The sequence below is a fragment of the Perognathus longimembris genome, chromosome 2 (assembly GCF_023159225.1).
Source record: "Perognathus longimembris pacificus isolate PPM17 chromosome 2, ASM2315922v1, whole genome shotgun sequence".
NCBI classification, from domain to species: Eukaryota; Metazoa; Chordata; class Mammalia; order Rodentia; family Heteromyidae; genus Perognathus; species Perognathus longimembris.
Window position 1 is genome coordinate 32828525 of NC_063162.1, and position 16114 is coordinate 32844638.

At 37.9% G+C, this 16114-nt stretch overlaps 1 protein-coding gene across 1 annotated transcript in view; it reads left to right on the plus strand.

Annotated features, from left to right (window-relative positions):
* The first annotated feature begins 1292 nt into the window (after window positions 1-1292).
* The window catches only part of LOC125343139 (neutral ceramidase-like), a 45281-nt gene continuing 30459 nt past the window's right edge, over window positions 1293-16114 (plus strand). The window contains 8 exon segments of the mRNA XM_048335414.1: window positions 1293-1410; window positions 3863-4023; window positions 5607-5756; window positions 10255-10431; window positions 12402-12461; window positions 12464-12531; window positions 13932-14009; window positions 15252-15372. Coding sequence (XP_048191371.1) covers window positions 1338-1410; window positions 3863-4023; window positions 5607-5756; window positions 10255-10431; window positions 12402-12461; window positions 12464-12531; window positions 13932-14009; window positions 15252-15372 — 888 coding nt within the window. The 5' untranslated portion in view covers window positions 1293-1337.

Sequence of the window (16114 nt, forward strand, 5' to 3'; positions counted from 1 at the left end):
CTCTCTCATTTTTCTCCCACCTCCCCTCTTCCTCAGTCTCCCCACCCCTTTTTCTTTCTTATTTCTACTTTGTTTGTTAAGGAAACTTGGTGTTTCTTCATGTAGTTTCTTGTAGTATGGAGGTGCTTCAATACAGGAGAAATAGGATGCAGTGTTCTAACATAGGGAGATATAGCCAACAACAATCTACTTACATATATTTAAAAACTCAGCCACATGTTTTTGAGTTTTTATGATAGCAGTGTTTTATACCTTACTTAAATAAAATAAGCCACAGCTGCATTTTTGCGTGATTATCTGACTCTTCATCTGTGGAATGCTAATATTTGGATATTTATTGTATCCTAGAAAAAATAGAATATTTGTTATATTCCAGTGCTACTTATATTATCTTGTTTTTATAGGAATCCTGGACATATGTACTAAAATTATTACCATAACCCTTTTTGTGGATAGGAAATATTAGAGGAAGATTTCTCTACATTGCCTAATAAACAGTAGAAATCAGATTTAAACTGTGGAGGTACTTTGTGACTGCTGTATCATACTTCTCATAATTTTCTATGGAACATTCACATCTGTAGGTCATTTCAGTGCTGATATAAAACATCTTAAAAATCTGTAAAATAATTACTGTAAATTATTTGTAAAACCGGTGTCATTTTTCTAATCCTTGAAAAGAAGGTTTAGTAATGCCTGGCTTGAGGCCAAAGATGCCCAACACCTTTCCCCATGCCCTCTTCTGACCATCCAGATGGTATTTGAAACTTAGAACATAATGTTAAAGACTAAAGTAAGCATTTCACTTCCATTACATGGCGAAGATCATACCCACAGAACACAGCTGTAATCCCAGCCAGCCATCTCCCAGGTACAAGCAGCATTTGTTTGTACTTGTTTTAATTATACTTAGTGACAGAACCATAGCCAGCATCATTGTCTTATATGAAAGTAGAATGATATATTTAAGGAATAAAAATTGATTTCAGCCTAGTTGTCACTGCCAAGTCATGGGTGGTGTTTGCCAACAGGAACATTATTACTGAGGATTTGGAAATCACATCTGAGCTTTGCAAAAGATGCCATATTGATTGGTGCATGTATCATGCATTTTGTACACGGAACCATGAGCTAGGCTTTTGCCATCCTTGACATGGTGTACTTACAAGAAAGAGTTAAAATAGCTTAGCCTCAGAGAGTGTGAAGCTTGCACATTTTAATTTGTGATTATCTCTTTTTCTTCTCCCATATTTCTTCCAACTCTTCACATGGTCTCAGGAAAAACAGCTAAACACACCTTTTCCTCCTTGGAGATATTCCTGATTTACCTCCTTGTGATGATGGTGGCTATCACAGTGGCCCTTCTCAACCTCTTGTTTATCACCAGTGGGACCATCGAAAACCACAAAGGTCAGTGGCAAGGGTTTCCTTGGATGAGATTCCTAGGCTTGAAGGGAATTTCTTTTTTTTTTTTTTTTTTGGCCAGTCCCGGGCCTTGGACTCAGGGCCTGAACACTGTCCCTGGCTTCTTCCCGCTCAAGGCTAGCACTCTGCCACTTGAGCCACAGCGCCGCTTCTGGCCATTTTCTGTATATGTGGTGCTGGGGAATCGAACCTAGGGCCTCGTGTATCCGAGGCAGGCACTCTTGCCACTAGGCCATATCCCCAGCCCTTGAAGGGAATTTCTTGATAATCAGCGAATCTTAAGATGAGCAAGTGTTGTCTGGTAGTTCACTGTGTATGTAAACAGTCTGAGATGGCTCTCTCCCTCTTACATTAATTACCTTGCCTGTGTTGATAGCAGTTTTTATCACATCTACCTTTGTCTCCTAAGTACCCAGTCAACAGATAAACACATGTATTTGCCTTCATCTTCCAAAGCCCAGGAACCTAGGCTCTAATTCTACTTGTTGTTTTGTTTTTGTCATCATTGTCTTACTGGGGAAAAAGAAGAGCAAAGCCCATAGGAAGTCACTGTCTGTGAAGAGCTCTAGGGAAGGGCATCTGAAATTCAAGGAAAAATGAGTAGTTAAGTTTCCAGAATAGAGTAGGAACAGATAAAATTCTGGTGCAAGAGAGCTCATCTTCTTCTTAGTGCTTGTTGTCATGATGTTAAACAGTCTTCATGTTACCCAAGCTTTCAACAAACAAATGAACAGCAAGAAAAACTGGAAATTGGGGATATCTGTTGATTTTCTTGTGTGTGTGTGTGTGTGTGTGTGTGTGTGTGTGTGTGTGTGTGTGTGTGTGTGTAATGTTGGAAAAATGTTTAGGTCTTGAAAACTCTGGACCCTACAAAAACTGAGCAATGAATGGGACTTTTCTGGAGCCTCTGTTTCAGTGGTAGGATAAGTACCTGTTAACTGAAGAGAAAAGAGGGAGCTTTGATGCTGTGACCAAACTGAAGGGAGAGGTGGCTTCAGGCAAAATGGGAAAGGAGATGGAATCTTTCATTTCACTTTTCCCTTTTGTAACCTCTTCTCTTTTCCACCCTATTCTTTATGTTCTGGTGCTTTGAATTATCTGTGGATGCAGAGGAACAGAGATTCCTCGGTTTCAGCAGTGGGCAGAGCACGAACCTAGAAATCTAGAAATGAAAAGATCCTTAGAAATTACTTGGCATTAACTCTTAAAATTGGAGAAGTAGAAGACAGAGTCTCAGCAAGGTTATTTATAATCATAATAACTAGTCTCATAGAAGTACCTACTGTATATTGAATTTTGTGTGTATGTGTGTGTGTGTGTATGTGTGTGCATCAGAATTATAAGGATTTTACCTAAGTTTTTTCATATAATACTCACAAAGTGCCTGTAAAGTAAGTCCTACTCATAGTGATTTTTATATATGGGGAACCTGAAGGTTGGAAAAAACTTGTCCTTAAGTGTGTGCTGGTGTGGCTTTAGCTGCTCTCATATTTCTGTATTGCTACTCACATGTTGCCTTCTATTTGACTATTATATGGAGTAGAAGCAAAGAAATACACACATATATAAATATATATTTATAAATATAATATATATTTAAATATGTGAAGAGAATATACAAGTCATGTTTTGAATTTTAATATGTATTTACACAGTTATTTGAAAACTATCCTAGGAAGCCATTGGGTAGATGACAAAATGGGGTAAATTAGCTTAAGCAACTGGTAGAGTCAGATTACAAACCCATATAGTTTGTTTATGGCACCTGTCTCAATCTCTGGCATTCTGATTCCTTTAAGATTCATGTATGTTTGAATACTATAAATAAATTAATATGTGTTTATACACCTACATTAGCATAGATTCTATGTATGTAAATACACAAATACAATATGAGAACAACTGAAATAAATGTGAATATATTAGCAACTATACAGTGATTTAATTTGTTTGAATGAAAGGTTTTAGAAGACAGAAAAAGTCCACATCAGAGCAGAGATAAATGGGTGGCATCTTGAAGATGAAGAGCTGAGCTGGATCTAGGTGTTGTGGACATAGATCAGTTCTGAAAGCAGTAGTAGAGAAGTATGAGTGGAGAGAATGAAAGAAAGAAGCCCCCAGAGTTGGGTTTGGCAGGTTGAGCAGCAGGAGTCTGCTACATGTTTCACTTAGCTGGAACAGAAATGCAAAGAAAGTGAGTGAAGTAGATGGGAATGACTAGCGGAGGGCTATTCACAGGAGCCTTGACTGTTAGTCTGAACTATCTCTGGTCAAGGAAAAGATTCTACTTAGATTTATGGCTTCACACAGTTCCTATTTCTCATTGTGTCTGCTGTACATGTTAGACTATATCACAATTTTTCCATTGAAATTGAGTTGAGGCTAGATGAAGAAATACAGGAAAATGTTCCTTTTCCAATACCTTATTCTGTTTTAGATTCGGGAGTTCATGGTTTCTTAACCACCCGGGATCCCATAGACACTCAAACGTCTCCTGGTATTAGTACCTCGGAGCCTCCTGTATTTCAGAACTTCAGTGGCTACCATATAGGTGTTGGGCGAGCTGACTGCACAGGACAAGTATCAGATGTTATTTTGGTAAGTAAATGCTGGACTCCTTAAGAAGACTATTAAAATTTTTGCATTATTTTGGGTCTTCGATTTTTTACTATTATACTGTAGCTACCTTCTGTTCTATTTGTGTATTGTGTGCTTGTGTGCATGTTTTAGGTAATATTGGGGTTTGGACTCAGGTCCTTGAGCTTTTTAGACAGGTACTCTATCACATGTGGCATGTCATCAAGAGGTTCAGTTTTGTTTCTGATTTTTCACTTTTTAAAAGTAAATTTACAGATAGGATATCCTCTTTTTGCTGGAGGATGCCTTGGACTATGCTCCTCCTTCCTTTGGCCTCTTAGGTAGATAAGATTATAGGAATGAGCCATCGTACCTGGCCATGCCTTCTACTTTCTCTGATGTATTTGTAACAACCCAGGACTAAGAAAAATCTTTTTTTTTTTTTGCCAGTCCTGGGCCTTGGACTCAAGGCACTGTCCCTGGCTTCTTTTTGCTCAAGGCTAGAACTCTGCCACTTGAGCCACAGCGCCACTTCTGGCCATTTTCTATATATGTGGTGCTGGGGAATCGAACCCAGGGCTTCATGTATACGAGGCAAGCGTTCTTGCCACTAGGCCATATTCGCAGCCCCAGAAAAATCATTTTTTTTAAGACAGAGGGAAAGTTTTATTTTATTATGCCTCATATGTTAAGTCAATTCGTCATATATTTTGGGTGGAAATGTGGGCTCATGGATTTCTTATCTTATAGATTTGTCAATAGAAGCCAGTTAAATCTCTCATTTCAAAGAAGAGATGCAACTGTGAATAATTCTCGGCTAAGATCATGTCACCAATCAGATACTTTATAGGTCAGGGTGCTCTATTGACTGCTGGCATGCAAGTTCTTGGCCATGGTGGTAGGAATGCCCACTATGGCAACACTTCTTTACATAACCAGGACATGAACTTGTCCACAAAAGCTTAACCTCTTCTGCCAAGCAATCTTTATAGTCTAAAGATTAATTCCAGCTATTTGGAATGTGCAATCTACATCAATGCTTTCATAAAGGAGAGAGCAAGCACTCCCAGGGTGGGCGGGGGTTATTTTGATGAACTGGGTATAGATTTTTGTTGACCAAGAAAAAAATAACAAGAAAGAAAAATGAAACTATACAATGAAATAACCAATGGAGGAGAGCCTCTAATCTTTAGAATGTTCCTGCCTACAATGTGGAATAATTTATAAGGGAAACCCTTCCTTCTTTTTAGTACCTTAGAAGAAGGAAAGTTTTCCTGGCAATGAAAAAAAGTTCCTAAGGAGTTCCAATGTAGAAATGGGATTTCAGAGCCATACCAGCTTCTTCATTGCCCAAACCCAGTGAATACCTTCTGACAATCTAATCAATCCTTTGCCTTTCCATTTTTCTGCAGATTGATTAAAGCCTCTAGTATGATTCTGAATTTATTTATTTATATTTTTGAAAACAGACTGTACATCATCTCATTCACAGAGTTGTGTGGCTTTTGTCTTTGCCTGTGTGAAGACATCTACTCTTCTCTGTTTGGGCCTGGATTTTGGTATTTGGGTGAGACAGATGGCTCTAAGTTTCTCTTTCTCTTTAGATGGGCTATGGCAAAAGTGGCCAGTATGCACGGGGGCTCCTCACAAGGCTGTATAGTCGGGCTTTCATCATGGCAGAACCCCAAGGATCAAATCGAATTGTGTTTGTCAGTGTTGAATTAGGCATGATGTCACAGCGACTCAGACTGGAGGTAAGTAAATGAGGGGAAAAAGAAATTATGCCTAATGGCAAGAGAGCTTGCCTCCTATACATGAGGCCCTGGGTTCGATTCCCCAGCACCACATATACAGAAAACGGCCAGAAGTGGCGCTGTGGCTCAAGTGGCAGAGTACTAGCCTTGAGCAAAAGGAAGCCAGGGACAGTGCTCAGGCCCTGAGTTCAAGGCCCAGGACTGGCCAAAAAAAAAAGAAGTTATGTAACTGAATGTAAAGTCTGTGGATGAATGTGGTGGGAACTAGTATCTTAAATGTCTTTCTTGACAGTCTAGTAGACCATTGTATATGAACAATCATTTTTGCAATCCAAGTGATTTTGATCAAAATTTGCTTTTAGTTCTGCAGATCACTCATCATTATTTTGAATGGTAGTGGTTTTGGGAAAGTTTATTATGTTCCATGTGACCTTTATATATGTTCTCACATTTACTCATCCAGGTTAGAAGTTTAAGAGTGCAATTAATCACTAATATTTCCTTCAGCTTCTCTGGTACTTGAGGAGAGATACAAAGAATCAGATGAAAATGAAACAAGATAAATCAGATGAAACAGGATTGCCTAGGAGTTGATCACTGTAGAAATGGGGTAACAAGGGTGGTTCATTATATTATTTTTGTTATTCTTGTATGAATATTAAAGTTTCTGTAACAGTAATTTAAAAAGAATATCTGATCACTCTTCATCTTCATATGTTATGATAGAATATGATTTCCCTTAAATTTAGATCTCATTATTCACCTGTGAGGATATTTGGCCTTAAGAGAAAGACACATGGACAATGTACCTGGTTGTCTGAGGCTTTAAGGATCATAGGAAGAAAGAAATAGAGACGGAGAAGGAAAGAAGAAGTGATGAAGTGAAAAAGACAGGGATTGAGGGAAAGTGAGGAGGCAGAAGAAAGTGATAGACATGCACTTCCCTGTCTCTCTCAAGTCAATTTTGAAGCCTGGATTCAATTCTATTTTCTGTAGAGGACCAGGTCACAATGAGCAAATGCATTGTGTAAATATCTGCTCACATACTACTAAAGGTGAGAAACAAAAGGCTGGAGCAATGGCTAATGCAATGACAGTCAATATAGGTCATTCAGTATTTCATAGCCTCACCCAAGGATGTTTTTTTTGATGCTTCTATTTGGAGGGGCTGGTAAGGTAGGTTAGGAGATGTGATGACTCAAAGATACTACTCCCTCGGGAGTGGAGTAGAGTGGACATCTTTCCCATCTGAGGAAACAGGAGGAATGTGTCATTAAGTATGTTTCTCTCTCCTATGTTTACAACAAAGCCTTGGGGTGGCTACAGGTTTAGTCCTGTATCATGAAAAAGGTAACAGAACCATAGAGAAGGTAACATACTTTCCAAAACCCAGGCAGTTAGCAAATGGTAGAAGTAGGTTCTGAACATATATAGCTTGATCCCATAAGTCCATATTCTTCAGAGACATTATTCTGTTAGAGGGATGAAATGCCTTGGCCACTACTTTTATTGTAAGGAACTTTTCCAGTCCTGGCAGAAGACACAAAGCCAAGGGAGTCAGGAATCTACATTGTCGGTGAGGCTATTGTGTTGAGGCTTAGGAGGAAGGACTGGAACTGAATGAAGCACATAGGTAGTCATGACCCACAGGATAAACTATAGTGGCATATTAGTTCTCTATTACTGTGTAATAACTATCTACCTCCAAATAGAGTGGCTTAGAATAACAAATGTGTTATTCTACAAAGGCATATGAATTAGAAATTCAGGACTAGCCTGGCTGAGAGTTGTTTTTTTTTTAATAGGTTGTCTCCCAGTCAAGGTGAAGGTAAAGAATGCAGACATCTAAAGGCTTGACCTGAGCTGCAAGATCCAATTCTAAGATAGTTCTCTCCTGTAGTTGTTGGTAAAAGCCTCAGTGGAGCACTCCATACCCAGGTGGAATCTGTCAGAGGGAATCATTTAGAAAAAAAAGAGCAAGGAGGAAGCCACAATGCCTTTTCTGACCCACTTTCAGAAATTACACACCATTACTCTGCTCTATTTCTGTAGTTACTGGTTCTTACCCATATGTAAGGGTAAGAAAATTAAGCCCTATAACTTTGGAGGGAGATATGTGAAATGATTTCTGGACACACAGTTGTTTTTTTTTTAAAAAAGATTATCACAAGAGAAAAGAGAAAATAAAAATTTAGAAAAGATTTTCATAACAAAAATGGTACTGGAGTGTGTAGAATTTTAAATGTGCAAAATAGAGGAGGGGTGAGATCACATGGAAGGCATTATGAACAAAGAGTTGCAAAGGAATGATATAAACTTTTTTGAGGGGATATAGAAGTTATATTAGACAAATAGTATGTACTTGGAGATGCTTTTGAAAGGTGTATTACACATACTTGTGAAGACTCAAGGATTCCAGTTTTTTTAATAATATACTGGGTAATGTGGAATCTTTGAAAAATTTTGTGTAATATGCACACAATTATGATTTTGAAATAATTAACTTGGCAGTAATGTTTCATATGGACTAGAATAAGGTAGTATTGGAAGCAAGTACAGAAATTGTGAGGTTGTTTAATATTGAAGATCTATTGGTGAGAGTCCACTTGGGAAAATAGTAATCATACTGGGTATTTCAGAAGGAATTTAATATATGGAATTTTATAAAGCAGAAGGTTGAAAGAACAAGAAAGGGAAGGGAAGGTTACAGCAAGGGTTTTTGAACTTTGCCTCATAGTTTTATCTATACACTGTGAGGCTGGTGAAAATAAGGTCTTAATCCAATAGAATGGCAATGAGATCATGTGGTGGTTGGAGATTAAATTAAATGCCAGTGAGGTTTGAAGATATATAGACATAGGAGCTAACATCTGCATAGTATTCAGGATCAGTCAGATAATTATTCCAAGTGCTTTATACATTAACTTAATTGTCCTAACAACTCTGAGAGGAAGTTTCTGATATGGTAAACACTGGATAGATTTTGAAGCTATGATCAAATCCAGCTTTATGCGGTTGTGGCATAATCAGAAATGGGTACTCAGCAGCATTATTAATTGTCCATTTTCTTGAGACATGTATTTTGATTCATTAGCTAATGTAATTATCATATACTGGAATTTTTGTGGTGGTTTTTTTTATTGGTGAACCACCAGTCATTCAAGTATCTAAGGACTTAAGGCAATAAAAATCACCTAATACTGCTGATGTCTTCTGGGGGGTTATGCAATTCCAACTTGTGTTAGAAGAGGAATGGCATGTCATCACTTCTGGGACATGAGGCAGCATACAGGTATTGGCGGGGCGGCAGTTGTTTGGATACTTGACTGAGGCTGGTAGATCTACTTCTACAGTTGCTTACTCATGTGGCTGGCAAGTTAGGTCTGACAGGGTAATTGTTTTTCCCACTTGGACCTTTGTTAGGATTAGAAGCCAGCCAATGGAAGGACACCCCTCCCCCTGCCCACCTTCTCCTCCCCTCTCCCCCAATACCCTTGGTTCTTACACATAGTGGCTGGCTTCCTTTGGTTGTAACAGTCTGTCAGAAAAAAACCAAAATTCTTCATCTTGGAAAGTGAGGCAATTGAGTAGCTAAGAGGTCTTTGAGAAGTCTATTTATTATGAGTGACATGCTTTTCTGAGGGCACTGCACAACCAACTTATTTCTTCATTTACTCCTCTGCTGTAAAGTACCCCTTTTCAGGAAGATCTTTGCTGCTAACATCATCTTCCTTATTCAGGAATGCTTTCTCTTCATAGCATTTTGTACTATATGATGCTATACTGCATATTTATTCGTTTTATTGAATTTATCCCTCATTAGAATGAAAGCAGCTTCCAGGCAGAAATTTAGTATGTTCCTTATGGATAGGTGCTTGGATGCTATTAATATTGTGCGTTGAATAATGGATGAGTAAAGGTAATGGTTAGAGAGACTTGGATCTGGAATTTGGCTCTGCTAATTCATTAGTTAGGTGGGAAAATCATATAAATTCCACACATTTTAATGTTCTCATCTAAAAGAGAAGGCTAACAATACTTACTTCTTGGGATTGTTATATTTAAAATAGACATATATGTATAAAATACCTGTGTTGGGGCTGGGAATATGGCCTAGTGGTAAAAATGCTTGCCTCGTATACATGAAGCCCTGGGTTCGATTCCTCAGTACCGCATATATAGAAAAAGCCAGAGGTGGTGCTGTGGTTCAAGGGGCAGAATGCTAGCTTTGAGCATAAAGAGGCCAGGGACAATGTTCAGGCCCTGAGTTCAAGCCCCATTACTGGCAAAACAACAACAACAACAAAAAAAAAACCAAAAGAATACCTGTGTTCATGTAGATATTACTATTATTATGATGTACTTGTTACTATGATAATATATTGAAACATAAAGGGCTGGTAACAAGGAATTTTAATGGGAATGATGCAGTGATTGAGTTCCTCAGAGGCCTTTTCTCATTTCACTTTCTTAATTCTCTTGTTTATTTTCCTTGAAGGTTCTGAACAGATTGAAGAGTAAATATGAGTCCCTCTATAGAAGAGATAATGTTATCCTGAGTGCCACTCACACACACTCGGGTCCAGCTGGATTTTTCCAGTACACTCTACTTCGCCTCTTCAGTGAAGGGTTTAGCAATCGAACCTTTGAGTACATTGTTACTGGTATCATGAAGGTGGGCAAAGTACGCTGGGACAAAGAGATATAGAGACTGGGGTTTTGTTTACCATTGTTCACATGCATTTTAGTAGTTGTTTGGTATAATACATTGTTAGTATCTATCTTTCTTTCTCCTTCCTCATGTTATCAGACCCAAAGCTGTCAACTAGGCCCCAAATCTAAAAGCTGGGACATAAGATTTGGTAAGGAATCAGGTTTATTCAAAGATGTTAGGTAGATGAGGATGGAGGGATCATCACTTCAAAAATCCATCTTAGAAACTCAGTAGTGAAGGGGCTTTTAATAAGGAGGAGTAGGCGGGACAGTGGTAGAGGGAGACTGCATGCTGTGTTGGGTTTTCTTTATATCATGTCCACGTTTCTGCCCTCTGTCTAGAACATTACAGGGAACCTTGACCCCCCAATCCTAGTTAAGTTGATACACAGAATTAAAGATTAAGGAAGGCATCACACATTCTGATGTTATTTGAAGGTCCCCAATCGTTCAGAGTTCTTTAAATCTAAAGAAGGATTATTAACAGCTAGCACCTTAATCCTTTATTTTTTGTATTTATTTGTTTTCTTTTTATTGTTATCTTCAGTAGTTGTAAAAAGAAATTGCCGTTTAACAAAACAGTTATCAAATTCAATGTATCTTTATCATTGTCACCCCTTTCAGCATTCTCACCCATTCCAGTTTTTTCCACCCCTTCCCTCACTCTTCTTAATGGACATTGGATTATTGATTGCATTCTCCCCCTCTTTTACTCTTCATCCCTCTATTCTTTTCCCCTTTACCTGATCCCACTCCTTTCGAGTGCTTCCTAGTGTTTTCTTTTGCTGACCTTTGATTTTTGGCTTCCTAAGGAATTAGAATAACCTGTTAATCCTTTAGATGTGGCATTTCTATAGCATTTTAAAGGTCAAGTGGGGGGGGGAACTAATTACTTTTCCAAGGTGACTCGCAAATGAGTCACACTGACTCCCCCATCTACCATTTTATTATTTTCTTACACAAGCTTTATGAGTGAGCTATATTAGAAACATACATGATAAATCTCTATCTTTTTACAATATCAGGAATCATTTACAAGCAACATAAATTTTGTTGGCTATAATCTACCAAGTACTACCGATTTCATTTTGTTGTCATAGCCACTGGTAATTACATGTTGTTTTATTTCAATCTTAATTACTAATATTAATGTTCAGCTTATACAGTATATTTACATACACACAGAATGGCTACAAAAAAGTTAATAAATCTTTACAATTCAGAAGGGCTGTACTGCATAGCTTGAGAGCTGATACAAATGGAAGGAAAAAGTTTCTGTGGCAGATCATAAAGGATAGTTTAGGAGACTCAAGATGGAGTGTTCAAAGCACACAGCTGTCAAATGCAGGTCCATGTGGCAGGCAGTTTCCAATGTCAGTTAGAAGTGGGCTATGTCCAAGTCACAGGCAGCGGGAATTGCACTTGAGCCCGAACCTTGGGGCAGAGCCATTGGTTCCACACTCTGGTAATTTCCTTGAGAAAGCTTAGCCTCACATGTCTCCACACAGTACTTCCATTTTAACTAGGAAGATTGTATCTATTCAGCTTGACACCAACTGTGTATTCTCCAGCTTATATCCTGCAGTGGGGATGTGAGATATATAGAAAATGGTTTATAGAGCTTTCTCATTACATTTTCTTTCTTTCTTTTTTTTTTTTTTGGCCAGTCCTGGGCCTTGGACTCAGGGCCTGAGCACTGTCCCTGGCTTCTTCCCGCTCAAGGCTAGCACTCTGCCACTTGAGCCACAGCGCCACTTCTGGCCCTTTTCTGTATATGTGGTGCTGGGGAATCGAACCTAGGGCCTCGTGTATCCGAGGCAGGCACTCTTGCCACTAGGCTATATCCCCAGCCCCTCTCATTACATTTTCTAAGTCACTATGCCCACCAGGATGTCTAAGCTTACAACAACTTTTTAACTTTTTAACTTGCAGAGCATTGAGAGAGCACACACAAATATGAAACCTGGAAAAATTTTTATTAATAAAGGAAATGTGTTACTGGTGTGCAGATCAACCGAAGCCCTACTTCTTACCTTCTGAATCCACAGTCTGAGAGAAAAAGGTGAGAGGAAATTGTCAAAATAGGATCACTGCATTTCCCTTTGAGAACAGCAACAAGATCTCAGTTTAGAGTTGTTAGTTGGTGGAATGGTGGGATTCTAGGTAAGTGTTAAGGTTAAAATGTTTTTAGACATGTTGAAGACTAGCAGAGAAACAGAAGGTCAATGTAGAAACTAATTTTTAGTATGTGAGTTTGCACTTTGGTGATCAGTATGGATATTTCTTCAACCACTAATACAACTATTGTCTTAGCTTAACTTTCTTGCTTTTTAGTTATGTGATCTAAGGTAGTTACTACTTAATTTATGGTTTTTGGCTTCTTTATCTCTAAAATGGAGATAAAAATGTGCATGACCCATCTTTTAATGACTATCTCTTTCATTATGTGCTATCCAGAAACCACCTTAGTCCAGAAGAGAGGGGCAGGAGAAATGATAAAAGAACAAAGAATCCTGATGAAAGTCAAGAAATAAATGAAATGTAACTAAATGCAACAACTAAGGGAGATAATTTTTGTTGTTATTTTGGGAAGTACTAGGGATTGGAATGAGATCCTAATGCCCTGTGATTTCTAGGAAGCACTCTACTAGTAGAGCCACTCGTCAGTCCTTTTTTGTGTTGGTTATTTTCAGGATAGAGTCTTGCTTTATGCTCAGAGTAGTGCGGACTGAAACCTTCCTATTTGCACTTCCCTGATTTGTTGATATGTCCCACACTCTTGACTGTATCCAGTCATTTTTAGAGATGGAGTCTTTGAAACTTTTTGGCCTAGGCTGCCCTGGAATCAAAGTTCCTCAATCACTACCTCCCAAGTTGTAAGGATTACTGGCTTAAACTGTTACAAGCTATATCTTGTTTTCTCTTAAAATGATGAACCAAGTTTCCTATATTAGAGAAGTACTTAGTTACTTTGGCTTTGTGAATTAGCTGCTTAACATTTCACATTTGTCTTGTATTTTCAATAGTTTTTAAGGTGTTTGTTTTTAGAAATATAATGTGATTTTCTTTGAAAGAATATAAACAAACACCACGTTGCAAGTAAGTGTTAAGTGGTTTTTAGTTTTGTACACTCTGCTTTTTTAAGAGTCTATTTAAATCATGAGTAGAAATTTCAAAGACAAATCATTTTTTGTCAGAAATACATATAAGTTACACAGTACTACTTATATCATACAAATTTAATTATTTCACCTTCATTTAGTTGGTCTAGTACCCATGTTGTTGATCACAATTGTAATCCATTTTCTTACCTAAGGAATAGCTACTAATACAGTTTATAGAACTATTACTAGTTACGAATTTCACTTTGTAAGACATGTTACTGTTTTTATGCCAGCTTTTATTGTTCTTAAAACATACGGGTGAGTCTCTAACATAGAACTTTCTTGTTTTGCTGACTAGGTATTCTTCCAACACAGACAAGGAAATGATACTCTTGAAAATGGTAGATCTAAATGGACATGATTTGGGCCTTATCAGGTACTTTCTTCTTAGTGTTGTGTGTTTTAAAAAAAATCTATCTGGCTATCTTTTGTTAATTGTGGGGCAAGCAAAGAGACTAGACTAGTTTGGCATATTCTGAGAATAAGTTATATGATTAAGAGAACAAACTTTGGAGTCAGACACAACTGAGATCCAACGATGGGGCCTTAGGCAAGTTTCTTAGACTCTTGGCACTTAATGTTTCCCCTATAAAACAGTTAATATGGAGATGCATTTAACAAAGGACTGTGGTAAAGAGCTCAGGATAGCATTTGGCACGTGATCCAAAGGCTCAGTAAATGTGAATGCTTATTACTTGATCAAGCTATCCTATTTTTATGCTAGAAAACATTTATCTCCAGCTAAAATGAAAAAGAAATGATCTTTTCAACCAGGTAAGGTGTTATGACTATTTACCTAAGGAGTTATGATTATTTACCTATGTTTTATTACAAGGGTTAAGTTGAATGCAGGATAGTGCCAGTTAGGGGTAGAGGCAGGTAGAACCAGGAAGGTCACCTACGGATGTAGGTGAGTTAGATTACAACAGGGCATCAACTTTAGCACTACTATCTGCCAAACACAGTCTATGAGGAAGCTTAGTAAGTGTCTGCTGGGTTGTATGGGATTGATTAGAATAATTACTGTCTTTGTGCCTGTCTTGAAGAACCAAGCCTACACCTATACAATTATTTGATTGTATAGGATACAACCAATGGCAATTGAATGATCTTGACATTTGTTAAAAGCTTATTTGAAAATGGTATTGGAGAAATATTCATAAAAGTAGTATTCTGTAGTTTTTGTCTGTGCTAGTACTGGGACTTGAACTCATATCCTTGCATCCTTGCTTGGAATTTTTTCTCAAGACTGCTTCTTTGTCATTGGAGCCACACCTCCACTTCCACCTTCTTAGTGGTTAATTGGAAATAAGAGTCTCAGACTTTTCTGCCAAGGCTGGCTTTGAACTATGATCTTCAGATCCCAGCCTCCAGAGTAGCTAGGATTGCAGGTTTGAGCCATAAGCACCCACCAGTTGTATATGTTTTAAATCTCTGAATAGTTTGTTAAGTACTTGATTTGTAATTTGGGGTCATAAACAATGAAAAGATAAAAATGTAGGATGCGTAGCATTCAAAATATTTTCTTCTACTGTAGAAAACATTAGCTCCCATCCCTCATTTTTGGTCTGGGTTCTCCAGTTGTCTTGATTAACATGGGACCTCTGCTTTTTTACAGTTGGTTTGCCCTCCATCCAGTTAGCATGAACAACACTAACCACCTCGTAAACAGTGACAACATGGGCTACGCAGCTTACCTTTATGAGCAAGAGAAGAACACAGGATATCTACCTGGACAAGTGAGAATGTGGCCACTGAAAGTTTCATCTCGATCTATCAAGTGCTATTCTTCTTACAATGTTTGCAGAAGCTGGTCCACATTTCAAGAGTAAATTATTATCCTAGGCCTCATGGATATGCTTGTGTATAAAGAATTCACTAGTCTCTCAAGGAGGGAAATGAACACTGAAATTATTAAGAAATGATTTGCTCTTTGCAGCAAATATTCTTCATCTTGCAAGATTTATGAAGCTACAATCAGTTGCCTACAGAAAGCAAGTTCAGAATTTTTATAACATGTAAATTTTTTTGTTTTTAGTTTATTAAGTAATCAATTTTTTATTGTAAAGGTGATATACAGAGGGGCTACAATTATGTTGGTCAGGTAATGAGTATATATCTTTCTGATCAGTATCACCTCTTCCCTTGTTTTCTCCCAGTTTTCATCTCCTTAAACCCTTTCCCCACAAGTTGTATGGTTCATTTTCAACAGTGTCTAGTGAGTATCACTGCTGCATTTGTTTACTGTTTGTCCCACAATTTCTGTTCTCCCCTTACCCTCCTCTAAATAGATAAACTTTCATACAAGACAAAAGTTACAGAGAGCAAAAACAGTGACAAAGGAAGAAAAAGAAAGCAAAAGCAATATAACAAAAGATCCTCTTGTTTACATATCTTGGCATTCATTTCAACAAATATCATTTTTTATGATTATATGCACATGGGTATTGAACCTTTGTGTTCCTCTCATCAGAATATCCT